We start from the raw sequence: 16649 nt of genomic DNA on the forward strand, positions 1-16649 counted from the left end.
AAGCAGACCCAGTCCTTAATTCAAATTCAAGAATTTAAAGTACTAAACACAATTGACAGTTTGTGCTACTTCAGACGAACTATTCCCGCCATTTTCTTTATTGAAAACCGCGAACACTTCGGGAACCCGACTCATTCCGACCATCAAGTTCTTGCACATCTCTAGTGATATCTAAACATTTATCGAAGCTATTATACCGATCGCTATGAAGGGATATTTTCCTCATTGTGTTGCAAATCATACAGACGTCATTATACAACGATTTTCTCGCTATATAAATGATGAAACTTTTACACAATCAATAAGAACATGTGCTCAATTTAACGAAAATCCGGTTTATACTTTCTCTTTAAAAAGTTCCTTAAAATGATTTATTTTTCGGGGCGCTTGAATAAAAAGATCCCTGAACAGTTAGATAAAAAATTCACTTTATTTACAAAACTTAGAGAATATCTATTTAGAATCATCATATGTTTCTAAAACATCTGCCAAATGTTCATTATCCCTTGGTTTTTTGAACTGCTTTCTCTTACTAGCAGGTTTCTTTCTTTTGATTGGTGCTGGTTTTTTGGGACCATGATCTTGCATCGATCTAATTCCTTGTTTCTCAAGGTATTCATCAATTTTTTGGTCGTCCATTGCATCAACGGCAACTGCCCTCCATAATTTTTGAAATTCATCGTCTATTGGAAATTGGGCTGTTTTGTCATTGTAAAAGACGATTTTCTTTTTATCCAAGGGCCGAGTTATAAATAATATCTCATTTTGCAAACTCTAAATTTAATACCTTGCTATTAAAATTATTGTTTATCTATATATATTATATCGATAATGATCAAATGCTTATACCTATTCTTACCTTTAAATGTTTATCACAGTGCGGTAAGCTTTCTTGTATGTCCTCTAATAAAATTCCCCCAAGACCTTTTAAATCTTGTTGCTTTAATAACCTCAATAATGATTTTTTATCTTTGATTTTATACATAGCTTTAAACATAAATCTACCATCGTGAGTTACTTCTATCTTTGGGTTTTTAATAAGAGCCTCTGTTTGTAGCCATTGTTTTACCTAACAAAAATCAATGTATTTGTACATTGACTCCTTTAATATTATTCTTAATTCCTTAAATACAAAGTGTGCTATAACGATGGTACCCTATCTTTCTTAAGTCATTGTTCGCAGAATTTACTAAGCAAATATAATTTATCATTTAATTACAACAAATGACTACAAACTAATAATGGCTAGTATGATTATATAAGTATAATAAATAATACTTATGTATAATAAAAAGTTCTGTTCTAGATAAAAACTTTCTCTACCAATATTATACAATTATAGAAGTAGTATAATATTCAACTTACTTTAGATCCAACGTCTAACTGATTTGTTTCATCCAAGATTTCTTCTAATGTTAAAGGATGATCGTCTCCTTCTTGATGCCTAGCTCTCATATGCTTTACTATTTTTGCTAATACACCAAATTTATACTGAGTGCTACCAGACATAGTTTTATAGTTAACCATATCCAACTTTGGTCCGCTAGATACAGAGGATGGTTTAGGCTTTTTCTTAAGTGGTTCATCTCGAGTAGAATCTTTTTCTTGTTCCCTCTTCTTTTTTTCTATGCTATAAATATAAATTATAATTTTATAGTAACACAACATATTATACAGTTTATTTTTCAAATTGAAATAAATTTTGTTTCAATATGTTTTTTTGACATAACTTCATGCAATAATTTAGGTTAGGAAAGTAAACTGATACTCAATACTTACGTTGGAGTCGTAAGAGCTCTTTTTTTAAAGAGCTCACGCTCTCGAAGCAATGCAGGATCCATCGTGATAAGGAATTTGAATTATACAAACATTAAAAATCTCTTGTTTTCAAGTTTTTTGCGACCTGTCACTTCAGACAAGGTCTGGGCACTCCAACCAAAAAGTTAGGGCGTCCTTAGTTATTGTAGCAAGACACAGAATGCGCTAATCTCGCTCTTCTCGATGTCTGCAGCACAATGAACTGTAATCTATGACTTTGAGTTTTGACAACCGTTGGTGGCTAGCTTGATGTCTTCAAATTCCAGTATACTTTACATGCAAATGTATAATGTATCATAAATTATTTGTTTCTCAGCCTCCACGATCGTCCACCAATCAGAAATTCTTATTCATTGCTAGCAATAAGTATCTTGTATTGCGCATGCCCCTACTTTCGATTAATCGTTTGTTCGATTCGACTAACTTCAAGAGTTAAGAAACGAATATGCATAATGAAATTCAGTGCAAAGATTAAAAGTAGAATGTAGAAAATACAAAAGGTGTTTACGAAGTGTAAAAATTATAACTGTGTTTATTGTGTTTTTTTATCACATATTACTACTTACATTGCTGTAATTGTAGTTATTACTTCACGTATCACTTTTATAACCGAAATAATTTCTTCGATCTCGTAATGATCTATTGAATTCCTTGACGTGCCTTCATAGCTTTTATGTCTATCGATACCTGTTTGTATAACCTAGAATCAGTAGTTCGAGTTTGATGCCAATCGTCTACGCGAATCGACGTTTTACAGCCACGTGTAAGTACGTACGTTTTACGTCTCCGAAAGCGGCCGTAGTTCTCGGACGTGTTTCTGAAACTCTATAGTATATGTGACATTTTGCGATCGGTGCAGCCGGCTTCCTTTATTTTGCGCTTTACTTTACGAACGTCAAGTCAAAGGGCAAAGCAACTGGAGACTTAAGAGCGACTCCTTGCACGAATTTAAAGGGAGCGAATAGAAAGAACATATTGTTCTCATTGCGAAAGATGGGGTACTAACTTTTACATAAAGCAAGAAATCGCTTCGGCCATGGCACTTTGTCACGTACTCACGATTGTTCTACTTTCGGGCTTTATAGCGCGACATATATAATTTTCAATTCAGCCAATTGAAGTTTATAGAATGCCAATCATTTCCTTCCAACGAAATTAATTCACTACAAAAATGAAAAGATTATTCCCGCCATTTTTGGTTTGTCGATAACCTTGAACGCATGCGTAATTCATCATATATGAAAAAGCTCATTCAACAAAATTGCATTTGAGTGAATTTTTCACGACTCTTCGCACCTTCATAAATTTAAAGCAACGTAAATATTCATGCCAGTGTGTCTCAAACTGTTAGTTGGGGGAAAATGGGATTTCGTGAAAAATCACGAGGAATCATTAAAATAAAATAAATACATTTTGTGTATTTATAGCATACGTCATTTTTATCTCAATATAATTTTATAAATTGTCTGTTTTCCCATCATTATGTTGGCGTAAATTAATAAGAATTTTGAATAGACTAGTGGTGTACAACTTTTTTTATATTTTAATAACATATTCTGCAAGTTTAAAGATGAATAATATTGTAGTTTCGGAATATAATTTGTAAATTATAATCTCGTATTTTTCGACTAGTACAATGTTCGGGTGTCGGTGGAACCCCGAGGAATCCTCTCTAGTTTAGGCTCTTGCGCCCGGAGATTATGTGTGCGAACCGTGGAGTGATTGTTTGCGAGAATGAGTTTTGGAATTTTTTAAATATAGCGTTAGGTAGGTAGGTAAGTTAACTTTCTGGTATGTGTGTTAGTTGTAAGTAGGTAGGGTCAGGATAGAGCTGTTACAGATTTTATTTCTGTGGTAGACCTATTCCTGTAGCTCGATTTGGAGAGTAGAAACGTTAGCTGATACAAGCGGATTGTACCGTTTGTTTTGGTTTTAGTTTCGATTCTTGGAATCGCGTGACTTTACAGTCGCATTTCGCGGTCGTGGTCGCCCGCGGTTGGTTCCCCGAGACGCTCGTCCCGCTCGAGGTTCTCCACACCTGTTCCTCAAACAATTCGTAGCATTGTTTAAGGATTGCGTATTGCACAGAACCTTGAGTCTAGTATTAAGTTTCAAATTTCGGCAGGACCGCCGAAGAAAGAAAAGAATCGATAGAGTCGAAGAGGTCCTGATAAACTGTCGCAAGAATGGGTTACAACAAATGGCAATTTATCTTCATCTTCGGATGAGGATGGAGAGTCATTATTTGTTACTACTGTCACTGAATTCGCCTCTAATTGTAATAATAGTAGTTGTAGTTTTCAGATGGTACTTGTACCACAACGTCCAATATTTTGGGGCAAATCGTAATTTGCATTAGTGTTACGAAATACAAATGATCGCGTTTGCCTTTAAGATAGCGTTGCGAATATTATAATCTTGTCGCCATTCCATTTAGCGTTGCGAACTAAATATTTTCGCGTTTGCTTTTAGAGTACTGTCGCGCGGAAGCACTGATCGTGGTTTACATTAGAGTTGCGAAACATGAATGTTATTCGCGTTGTTTGTTTAGTTATTTTTGCAAATAATTAGTTTTATAGTTAACTTTAGAGTTGCGAACGATGAGAATTTTTCGCGTTTTCGTACAGAGTAGTGTTGCATATGAAAACTGATCTCAGATTACATTAGTGCTGCGAAATGTAGGTATTATCGCGTTGCAAATATCCCGATTTTAATTACTGTTAGAATTGCGATCGGTTATATTCTTTGCGATTGCTTTTGGTGTAGCGTTGCAAATAATCACTGATCGCATTGGTTTTAATGTAGAGTTGCGATATAGAGAATGCTTCAAATATAATACAGGTACCTACCTGCTTCAGCATCAATTCATCCAGCCTGGAACGGCTGTCCTCCTTAATAAAATTAGCGTTGCGCATTATTTAATACGCGATTTTATTAGTGTCGCGAAATATGAATATTAATCACGTTTGCTTGTAGGATAGCGTTGCGATTAATATCAATATATCATGATTACTGTTAGAGTTGTGAACAATTAATATTTTTCGTATTTTTTTTTCAAAGTAGTGTTGCGATTAAGAACAGATAGCGGTTTGTTATTAACGTCGCGAAGTATAAATTATTCGCGTTCCTTTGTCTAATTAAAGTTGAAAATAATTTTTATTAACTGTATAGTTCCATTTAGAGTTGCGAATAATGACAATTTTCGCGTTTGTTTTTCCAGGGCTGAGTTGTGTGTAAATATTAATCTCCGTTTGCAGTAGCGTTGCGAAATACGAATATTACGTGCGTTGCAAATTGTAAATAATATAAATTTGATCGCGATTGTCTTTAGTGTTGCGATTATTTTTTCGCGTTTGATTTTCAAATAAATTTCTGGTAGCTTGGAATGTTTATTGTATTTCTTTTACAATCGCGATTCCTACCTAGGATAACCTCGACGAGAATTTTTTTCTCGAAAATGCGTAGAATTTCGAGGGTATGTGTATTCATCAAAAATTATTGTAATTGACCCCTGCAACCGAAAATAATTTTTCCAGTGGCATTTTAAACTTTTTAGTTTCGCCGAAAAATTTAGGCACCTACCCCCTGTCGATTTCCCCTGAAACTTCGTTTTTGATTTTTAACAATTTTGTTTGACACCCTACAGAAAAATTGACTAATACTTTTTTGTAGGTACCCATGAGGTCTACTTCAGAAAAAAGTTTCATTGAAATATATTCACTATTGTAGATGTTATGGTCGTTTGAAAATTGCGTTTTCTAATCCGTCCCACCATCATCTCACATGTATTTACGCATACACTACAGCTGCTGCCCATAAATACTAATTCAGAGAATGGTTTCTCAACTGACCGTCATCCATGAGAAGAGGCCGCTAAAATCACCTCCGAATTTTCAGGTCGGTATGGCAGTCAGATTTGGCCACGAAAGTCCATAAGGTGAAAGGTCTACTCGTATACCTCGTCTGTGGTTGCGACACAATGATCGTCATTTCCAACACAGTAGTCGCGCTGCCCTCGATGATTACATACGGTAATCTACTCTACGACTAGTTATCGCCGCTTTCGGAGGCGGTCGACTCTCAGGGTGCTCCAGTTTTTACTTTCATGGTACCGATTGAGCAGCGGTGTCGGAGCGCATTGGTATCTGCTGGTAGAAAGTAGCAGGAAATGCCGGGTGTAGGGAACGTGCGCGGTGCGCTTCTGTCGTAACATGCGCGTTAAGCGTGCGCTTCCACCTCGAACAAACACGGAGAAATAGGGAAAAAGCAGGTAGACAGAGAGAGGGAGAGAGAGAGAGAGAGAGGGGGGGGGGAAATGAGAAAGAGAAAGGGAGCAAGCTAACGGTGATTGAGAAAGAGGGCAAGGGGGGGGGGGAGGCGAGGGAAAGGGAGAGAGAGAGAGAGAGCATGGTGTTGGAGAGGGTGTGCGTCGGGGTTGGTGGTAGAGATGGCACCGAGACCAGGATCTGTAGCGTGGTGGGTGGTAGAGGGTAGAAGAGGGAACAAGAGAGGAGAACAGAAACGAAGAGCAGTGAAGGGTAGGGAAGAGAAGGGCGGTAGGGCTGGTTAAATGGCGGCTGGTCCGGGGTTCAGGGACGAAGGGGGGGGACGCGAACGTAAGAGAGAGGGATGCTGGGGCGGTTCAAGCGAGATCGAGTTCACGCCAAGTGGAGTACGGCAGTTTGTGTCAGACCACGGAGCACGGAGATGCTCCCGGTTGTTCACGGAACGGGTGGTCCACCCTCGTCGCGACGGCGGCGTCGCGCGACGATTTTTCATAGTGCCGTGTCTGTTACGTTTGGAAACACCAAAAAGGTTAAAAGTTCGCAGATCAGCAGGTCGACGTCCACTGCCACTCTGATGACGACCGCTTTGTGCGTGTTGCTGGTCCTCCTGCCCGCGGCATATCCCGACAAGATCTCCATCGGTGAGTGTTCGCTTGCATGTCTAATTCGCTGATCGAGTTTACGGGTTTGGGTTCGGGTTCGAGTCCGCGAGTGCATCATGCGAGTAGTGGCGCGTCTGGTCGAACTTTGTGCAACCACTCCGTTGGTTGGTGGAGGGTTGTTGCACTCGACTCGTAGGTGTCTATTTACAGTGGATGAAAGTAAATACTACGTTCTCAATGTGCAGTTTCTATGCTCGCGCGTGAAAGGGAGTGCAGTTGACGTTTTTTTTCTCTTTGCGGAGGAAAAAAAGCAAAGATAACGGCGGAGACGCAAACCAATGGACGTGTGCAAATTACGGATTTTGTACGTACGTGTAACGACCATCGTCCGTGTTGTTGAATACTTTCCATTTGATACATTGTCAGGATTACGCGTGATCCTTTTCAATGAAAATTATACGCGTGCACAACAAAGCTGACAGTAATCCGGGTCCGGTTGAGGGTGAAAACATTCATATTATTATTATATTACAGTTTACATATTGTTTCCAGAACAATTGTTTGAAATGTTTAGTGTTACTATGATTGGTTTTCATTATTCGGAGGAAAACATTACCCAGAACTATGGTTGATTCATTAATGGAAAATGAAACATCATGCATATACCGACGTTTGTATTAGCACGATATATTATTGTTATGTGAAATTTGCAAATTCTATTCGTTCAATTACTCTACAAGCGTTAGTAAACGGTGAAACAATTTAATATATTACGAAATATACGATGCGTAAGGTATACGTTTATTAACTAACTCTACGTGGATAAGAAGTACTTCATAAATACTTGTATATTTTCGTTTTGAAACTAACTAACTACTTTAATTATTAATCTTTGTAGAGATTCTTTGTTACTTATTTAATATTCACTTGTTCCACATACAAAATAATCATTATATTCGAGTAACATTTCTTCATAAATTCCAAAGTACATTGAGTGGTTGAAAGAAGTTGCCGTTAACGCGATAAGTAACAAAAGTTACCCTTTATAATTCAAAGTTGGTGTTTATAAAACTTAAGAAAAAAAAGTATTAAATGGAAATTTAGAAAGAGTTTTTTCAAAGTAATTAACATGATAGCCTTGCAAATGAACGTTTGTTATTCATTTGTTATGATCACTTTTAAATCGGTTTTATATGATTTGGGTGACGTTTAAAAGTTTAAATGGGTAGAGTAAAACAAATAAAATCTATTTAGGAGATAATTTGATATTCTCAGTGGGGATAAAAAATGATTCTAAGAAAATCCGAAAAAACATCTATGTTACTTCACTTAGAATGTCGATGAGTTTACTATTTACTAGTTTTATACAGAATAGATTCATTGTTTCTAAATTACATTTTGTAAAAATATAGCGACGATGAGTTGAATATGTTTGTTTGAAACAAGAAGAATATTAACATGCATAATGATACTTAATTTCTTGTATGTGAACTGCAAACTTCATGTAACAAAGACGATAGAAAAACATAATGGATTGGATTATGAAATTCTTTCACAATCAGTTTGTGTTTGTGATCGTTCAATGACTTCTGAATTTGGGTTCTTTTTTAGAAAATAAATTATTCCAAAACGAAGAGTTCCTGGCCTCCAGTACGACTGACTTTATTCATTTTGTGTGCATCAATTTCATAGAATCATAATGTTACTGACATTTACAGTGGAAGTTTGTTAATTAGTATTTTCATCACTGCTGATTCTGTAGTAAACTGATTTTGAAATCCTGATGCACAAACACACAGAATAATGATGTCGACCGATCAATTCATCATTGATTACGTTTCCAGTTGAAATAACTACACATACAAAATGTTCATCGTTCATTTATTAATTCTATAAAGAGCAAAATAGCAGAAGAACAAATTTCTAGAGCTATTACAGTTTGCACGATGTTACAAAAGAATAACGTGAGTTTATGTGACTTTTCGGTCGCAATTGTTGATCTATCGCATCTCTATGCGTTTAGTCCCAAGTTCAATAGTTGAATTCTTTAATTTTCTTTATCAGTACAATTCTATGGAATTGAAATAAATACTAGAAATTAGTTTTAAATGTAGCAAATACATTACACAAAATAAGACATTTACTACGTTTACATATAGTAATTTGGAAACTGGACTTTGTATGTAAAATTGCACGGTTTTGAGTACGACAATGTGTAGAGTACAAGATTTTATCATAGGTGAAAGAGTATCAAGTTTTAAATAAAAAAATATCGACCCGCTTAACGCGATACTTTGCTCCTTCTCGAAAAATTGCTTCGCGCAATATCTGGTTGAAGATCAATGTCAATAATATTTTCAATAAAGCAGCTTTGATATTTTCGGTACCGAAGCACGGACATAACAACTTTTTGCATTAGTAAACACAGCTGTTTTATTGAGATATTCGATGATATTAAATCCCCAACTTAATATAACGCGAAGAAAATAGTCGCGGAACGAGACAAAAAATCCTGTTAACTGCTAGGTTTACGATCAATAATAGTTAATATGTTTATATACGGAATCTAATATTCTTTCAAAATTTTAAAATGCATTCATTCATGAAAGAAGTAATAGTACAGTATTTAACGACTTTTTCGAAACCACGAAATTTTGTGTAGACCAATTTTTCATTCAAATACATTATTTAAGTCAAACATGTGTGTGTATCACTTTCTATATAAAATGTTCCATAGGTTTTCGTAAATATTTTACTAAACATGTTCTGTATTTACATATACAACAAAAATGTCATATAAAAATTACATAAAGGATATGAACTGTGGGAGCAATAGTAAAAATGATATTGCCCCTTGTTTACTGTTTTATAAAAACAACATTTATTGTTATTCTTTAATGACAGCTCAAATATTTTCCATGTAAACGTTATAAACGAAAATACTTTTAATATTTAGGAGGTCATAAATTCACGAACCGAAATATAATTGAAAGTAAAATTCTAACAAAGTGAACAAATTGGGGTGGTATTGATTCGTTTCAAAATAATAAACATGGCTTGTATCAACGGATAACATAAACATTATTTAGTATTAATCGTAAAAGAAAAATTCTTATTGTTTTCTTGATATTTCATATGTTTGTTACAAACTTTTAATAAAGTATGGAACCATGTTTACATAAAATTTTCGTCTTACTTTTTGCCACAAAACATGTTGGCAAAATTAGTACATAAACCGTAAAGTACTTTGTGTAATTCGATTTCATAAATCCAGGGTGAAGTGCTTGTATCGTACCAAATTCGGAACCTTTAATATGTATTAACTCTATCAGCGAATAATAGGTACAGACGATCGAGAGCGTAAGTTTAAGCACTCCAAACTGCGCATACAAATATTGTAGAGTATATTTATAGTCTGAACAAGATTGTTTGTTAAATATAAACGTTTCGACCCGTAATTTTGGTTCAGAATAAAAAAGTTGATCGTTAATATCTTGAAATATACGAGTAAATGAATTGTAGAAGACGAACAAAATGTAATTAAGTAAATATAAAAATGAGGGTAGCTACAATCGACAGTGAATTTAATACCAAATTAGTCAAAGGGACAAAATGAAAAAATAAAATGTGTTCAATTTTGGAAGTATACAATCTGACTGTTTACAAATTCAAACGTTTGTTTTTCGCTTTTAAGGGTTAGAGGAAAGAAATAGTGTAAAAGGTTACAAATAAAAGGACTTGCAATCGATATGGAATTAATATTAATTAGTCAAATAGATAAAATGTATAAAATTTTGGAAACATAGAATCTGACACTTTATAAATATACATGATTATTCTTTTTGTCTAAACACGGGAAGGAGAAAATACAGTAAAATTTGTAAAAACAATAATAAACATAAGTCAAATTATAAAAAAATTTTTTGAATTTTGCTTCATATTTTGCTTCTCATCTAAATGATTTTATTCTTTTCTTATAGCTATAGAATAATTTAGAATCCAGAGTTGGTAATTTTTTATGTCTATTATTAATTTTATCAGCGTGTGTTTGGTTTGACCAACGTTGTTTTACAATTATTACACAATTTGTTTTCAATTTAAATATAGAATTCTTGTCTAATTTCACAAGAATTATTTTGAAATTTGACAATAGTACGAACTAAGTCTTTAAGTTTATACGAGACATTAGGTAAGGAAGAAAGTAAAGTGCAAAAATGTTATTTCTTTTTTATAAATTATAAGTATTTCTTATTTTTTTCAGATTGTGGCATAAATGTTTTACGTTAAAGTAAAGTTTTCTTTGCCAGGTAAATTCTAAACGATACCTATTTTTTGTGAAGCTTATGCGCGCGTTTACAAATTGCGTGTAATTAAACAAATGAACGGAGAACCCGCTGGAAAATGTGTGTAATTCGTACTAAAGGACAAATATCTCGAAAACTCTCGTGGCATAAACATCGTTTGTACGGTAGCCCGCGAAACTTCGTAGCTCGAGTCGACTGGTGTTTTTCAACTCCGTGTATACTAGATTCAAGCGCCCAGTTTCTCTTCGAGATCCAAAATCGGTCGCCCGAAATCCTCCGTCGCGAGCGTGATATTCGGTTAAAAGCCTGGTAGATTACCATCAATGCAGATTTCAGGGACGTAACGTCAGAAGTTGCGGGAAATGATTGTGGAGAAGGAAGGGTGGATGTGCGGGTGTAAGACAGAGAAAGATAGAGAGAGGGTGGTGGCGCAAACACAGAAATAGTCGGAAGTAGGTAAAATGAGAGGGAATAAGCGGGAGAGGGCAAAAGTGTGAGAGAGAAAAAGGAACGTTGAGCGAGGAGTGAATGATGAATGCCTATAGAAATGGCGGTGTCTTTCTTCCACTCACGTAGGTATGTAGGTAGAGAACTACTGGCTAAGTCGACGAAAAGACGAGGAGGAGGTCGTGGCACGAGAGGTGGTGGTGACGTTGGAGGAGGATGAGGATTGTGGAAGGTTCGTTGCCTTGCCAAGTTATACCGCACACGGCGGCTTTCTTTGCTACTCGAAGACCGCTCTCTCCTACTTTACCGCCACTCGCTCTGTATATTTTTACAGAATTATGCGAAAGACCTCGCGAAAATATATCAGTGGAACGCGTCATCGGTACTTGACCCCGCTTATGATATCCAAGCAGCAACTTTCTGAGAATCTTCAGCTGATTCCCCGTTGATGTCAAGTTGCGCGTGCAGTGCAATTGCATATTTTGATGTGAATCGTCTCGTTAACTCTCGAATGACTACCGGTTCTGGCAATTGCACAACAAAGAAGAAGGTTACTTTTAGTGAATACTCTCTTTTCAAATTTTCTTCATTTTCTACCCCTGCAAATTATTTTCTGGCAAAATAACACCTACGAAGGTGTAAGTTAATCAGTCGATGGGAACGCATGTTGCAAACGACACTTTTATAAAAAGAAATTAGATTTACAGTAATGATTCTTGAAATGAACGTCGCTCCGGGGTTGGTAAATTTGACGATTTGAAATTTTACGTTTCACAGATTCCAATGGGGATCCTTCGCTTAAAAGGGATACAAATGTTCAACTTACGAGTCACGGGTTCATTTTACGAATCATTACTGTAAATGCTAATAACAATATAACTAGTGCATTAACTGTATCGACGATTAAGTATTCTGAAGTAATATAGTCATTGTAATAATTTTTTTATAAACGATCCCGATCGTGAGCAACGACGACAGTGCAAGCATGCCAAATTGCAACGATATGGATCTTTAGATTTCTAACCATTTTTCAGTTATCTTCGCGACAATAATACTACTATGAAAATCACTGTCTTCTTTTGAATATTTCTGTATTTTCTTACTATTACATATATTTTCTTAAGTTCTCAATATTTACATATCTTGATTTGAATATTACAAAATTTGTTACAGGATATGATGAATTAAGGAATTTCCCCTTCTTGTAGTAAAAAAAGTCACGTAAAATAGTGGAATTGTTATTGATTTGATCTCATCAACTTCAGTTCACCAAAAGAATGAAGTTTCGTTCGTATGGTTTAACTTTCCCCATCCTTTATTTTAGGTGTAGGTTCAGAGTCTGCTGAGCGAAAATTAAAATAATAAAATATCGAGATAGACTATTTTTACTAGGACATTCTGTATGTAGTATATTTAAAATTGTAATTGCAAAATAAATAATGTATAGTTTCGATTGACCAAGTCTGTCAGCATCGTGATGATCATGTTCGATTCTTCATTGTGCAACGTCTTAATTAGGAGTAACTTCTTGTTCTGAAAGCGTATATTATGTTCTAACAAAATGGTTTCGACGAAGATTGTTAGTGTCTTCTAGTGGTTTCGGACTCAATTTAACAAATTTAACATAAAAGAGTTCATAGATGAAAAAATTAATTTCTCCGTATCGTACTGAATTTACTGTTGCAATTGCAGTCAGGTTTCGATGTTTTAAAGATCGCAATTTATACAGGCTTTCGTTATGAAATTTCACTTACATCGTGAATAACGTTTTCTCCACGCTGGCTGAACAAGAAAACGCGGAAAGATTGTATTATAAATTATTACATTCGTTGAATTTAAATGGGCTAAGTGGAAATTCAATTAAAGTAGACGTATATGCGGTTTTATGCTGACCTTGTATTTTTTGTGTAGTCGTCGGAGCTTTTGTGGCGGAAATTTTAGAACGTAACCTTATTTTGACAATATTCAATGAAATCTTTATTAATGACATGCTTGAACAGTTTAATACACGTTTTCCAAAGTGACGAATAATTGAAATACTTTATAAGTTATAAATAAATTTCCTGTTATATTATGAAGTCGTTTCCGTTTCTATTTTATACGTCGTGTGTTGTAATGCATGAACTGTTCACTGTTCGCTGTTTATCGTAGGACAATATTATTGAGTTTGAATAATCATTTGTGTATATGCTCGGAGAAGCAAGTTTTTATAAAAAGTAAACTTTATGTTGGTCTTTAATAATTATTTTATTTTCTAACTTAGACTGCTAAGCACGAAAATTTATAGTCTGTGTTGGCTTGACTCTGTTAATAAAACATTAAATGTATTCCAATAAATATAATTATAATTATTGTTTGGTTTGGATTTAGTTAGTTATATTAAAGAAACAATAAATGTATTTTGTAAGATAATTTATAAGTTTGAGATTTTGAAATTTATTGCAAACAGAATATAACATTATAGGGATTCTCCAGACAATATAAATATAAAAACAATATCACTACATCCAATTAATAGCGGGATACTAGTGTATAAGTACAATATCAAACGAGAATGCTTTATAGAAAAACGTGCATTTGAAACAACATTCACCAATGAGACACGTGAATTTAAAAAGGATTAAAAATTAAAGCATTTCCCCATTTACGGTGATATGTAAATTATTTGTCAAAAATAATTGAAATTACACACTGAAATAGCATTCATAAAATAATGATTCATGATTCAAGCTCTATTATTTGTATACATGTTCGATTGGAACTGTTTATATTACTTTCATTTCTTAAAATATTACTGAAACGTACCAAGGATTATAACTCAGAAACAATGCCAAATGGGGCATAAATTCCAAGGAATTTTTCTTGGTGTTTTGGTACCTTTTTCAAGATCTAACTGTTACATACATGGACATATTCTATACATTTCCTTCATAACGGCATTTCCGTGTACGATTCGAAAATACCACTACCGCGACTCTTTTGTGCGCAGTGTAAGCAATTCTCCCTCAGGTCGATCTACTTGACAAATGCGAGGGATTTGTGCTATATTAGAGTGAGTCAGAAAGTATTGCGCATTTCATAACCCTAATTTATTACGTGATAACTACAAAAAAAAACGTAATTTCAAACACGATAATTTATGATCTTTTGCTATCGTTCCGAAACCAATTATTTTAGTTGAATAATTTCATTTAACTTTTCAACTCAAAGGTCATGTAATGTAGATATCTGAACGTATTTTTACCATTAATTTGATACTAGGCTTCTACTTTATATAACAGAGAAGTTCAGTTTTTTTAAGGGTTTTATTGTTGCAATCATTTTTCTGTTATACAATATTTTCTGTTATATCTGTGCGTTGCTACGACTTTGTGATACAGAGAAGTACGGCTTCTCTAAGGGTTTTATTGTTATATATATGTTTTATTTATATAGCCGTCGCAACGTACAGATATAATAGAAAAGTGATTGCGACAATAAAACCTTTAAGAAAAACCGAACTTCTCCGTTATGTTCTCTGATATACAGGGTGTTCGGCCACCCCTGAGAAAAATTTTAATGAGGGATTCTAGAGGCCAAAATTAGACAAAAATCAAGAATACCAATTTGTTGATGGAGGCTTCGTTAAAAAGTTATTAACGTTTAAAGTTCCGCCCGTACTGAATTTTTTTCTCGAAAATGTGTAAGATTCCGGGGTTATGTCTATTCATAACAAATAATTGTAATTAACACCCGCAACCAAAAATAATTTTTCCAAAATGATTTGAAATTTTTTTCCCCGTCGAAAAATTACACACCTTCTCGAATTTTTTTCTAGAAAGTAGGTAGGACTTCGGAGGTATGTGTATTCACCAAAAATGATTGTAATTGACCCCTACAGCTAATAATATTTTTTCCAGAACGATTTGAAATATTTGAATTTAATTGTTAATAACTTTTTAACGAAGCCTCCATCAACAAATTGGTATTCTTGATTTTCATCTTGTATACATATTAGGCAAGTATCTTAATAAAAGGACAATAGATACCACGCATCTGTTTACACGCGTACATACGTGGATCGCATGTTACCTTATCGATATTCCATATACAGTTATTTTTAACATTTACATCAACTACACGATGCAATAAAAAAATGATAACCTTGGAAACTCTGGGAAAAATTACCTTAGAAAAAAATGTTTCTTGCAATACAATGGTTTTTTTCGAACCATTCAAATAGCATATGAAATGTTTTCTGTGCCTCCAGAAGTGGAGGAGATATTTAAGTAGACCATCATGTGTAATCGAGGGACCTCTCCTGCCAGCGAGGCGCAGCGGCGTCCGTGAATTCCGGATCGACGAAATAGAATTAGAATGTAGCCTTGGACCCGGTCAAACGTGTCGTTTGATTCGATGAAGAGAGCCCAAGTAAAATTCTCTTTCTTGGTACATGCGATTTCCGTCTGGCAAGGAGCATCTCAGCACGCGGGCAGAGGTATGCAAGGTGCCTTTGTGGACGAAGGTAGCGGTGCCTACCACTCAGACGACCTACCGTCCGACTAATACGATTAATAGCACGCCGCTATCAGACAAGGGAGACAGGAGAGGCCGTGCCCGTAGCTTCTCTATCGTCGTGCACATCGTCGAAGAATTTGCCTTTCGCTGGTAGAGTGTGGCGCGCAGCGAGACAAAATCGAATTTTAGTGCATCCCGGGCATTGCGAGGCGAAATGAGTGCTCTATGGAGCTAGGTCAGGGAAAAAGTGTCTCGCAGCCATTTCACGGAAGTATCCGCCGTCATAAATCGTACCCAAATTGCTTCGCTCGACTATCAAAGAGAGACGTTACGTGCTAAATGTCGAATAGGTTTTCAGAAATGAAAAGAATAAAATTTGAGCATCAATGGATATTCCGTTTCGTATTTTAGCACCATTTACCCATGTATGTAACATTGTAACCTCCGCGTAAAGAAAGATGTTGTGGGGATAAAATGCAGTTTCAAATTACCTTTCTGTCAGAGACTTTCGTTCTCATCGTATTCTGGTTAAGCATTCCTTTTATTGCTAGAAAATTCACCTTCGTGTTTAATGATGATGAATGTGAATTTAAATTGAAATTTGACCGGTATGATCGTCAACCACATTGTTCGTCATTAATTTTTATTGTTGCTACATCTTGGATTTTCATTTTTGGAACTGTTTACTGCTTGGG

The 16649-nt window shown here is 35.1% G+C and overlaps 2 protein-coding genes across 8 annotated transcripts in view; one reads left to right on the plus strand and one right to left on the minus strand.

Moving 5' to 3' along the window:
• Positions 1–411: 411 nt before the first annotated feature.
• On the minus strand, positions 412–2115 carry Tfiiebeta (transcription factor IIEbeta). Of its 5 annotated transcripts, none has more exons than XM_076776786.1 (4): positions 1780–2115; positions 1366–1630; positions 860–1069; positions 412–683 (listed from the first exon to the last, which is right to left on the minus strand). In XM_076776786.1, exons 1-4 carry the CDS (start codon positions 1839–1841, stop codon positions 477–479), a joined length of 744 nt encoding a protein of 247 aa, XP_076632901.1. In that variant the 5' UTR covers positions 1842–2115; the 3' UTR covers positions 412–476. The 5 variants fall into 5 exon arrangements, with proteins under 5 accessions (XP_076632901.1, XP_076632900.1, XP_076632904.1 ...); XM_076776785.1 differs by having other exon boundaries at positions 412–774; positions 1780–2110; XM_076776789.1 differs by having other exon boundaries at positions 549–698; positions 1780–2110.
• Positions 2116–6501: 4386 nt separating this feature from the next.
• Positions 6502–16649, plus strand: part of Glurib (Glutamate receptor IB) — a 999595-nt gene continuing 989447 nt past the window's right edge. For 2 of the 3 annotated variants that reach the window (XM_076777661.1, XM_076777660.1), the window contains exon 1: positions 6511–6745. In XM_076777661.1, the coding sequence (XP_076633776.1) occupies positions 6526–6745 (220 nt within the window). In that variant the 5' untranslated portion in view covers positions 6511–6525. Of the gene's footprint in view, positions 6746–16649 lie in introns of all 3 variants that reach the window. The other variant, XR_013080681.1, reaches the window with a different exon arrangement.

This window comes from Colletes latitarsis, chromosome 11 (assembly GCF_051014445.1).
Source record: "Colletes latitarsis isolate SP2378_abdomen chromosome 11, iyColLati1, whole genome shotgun sequence".
In the NCBI taxonomy this organism is placed as follows: domain Eukaryota; kingdom Metazoa; phylum Arthropoda; class Insecta; order Hymenoptera; family Colletidae; genus Colletes; species Colletes latitarsis.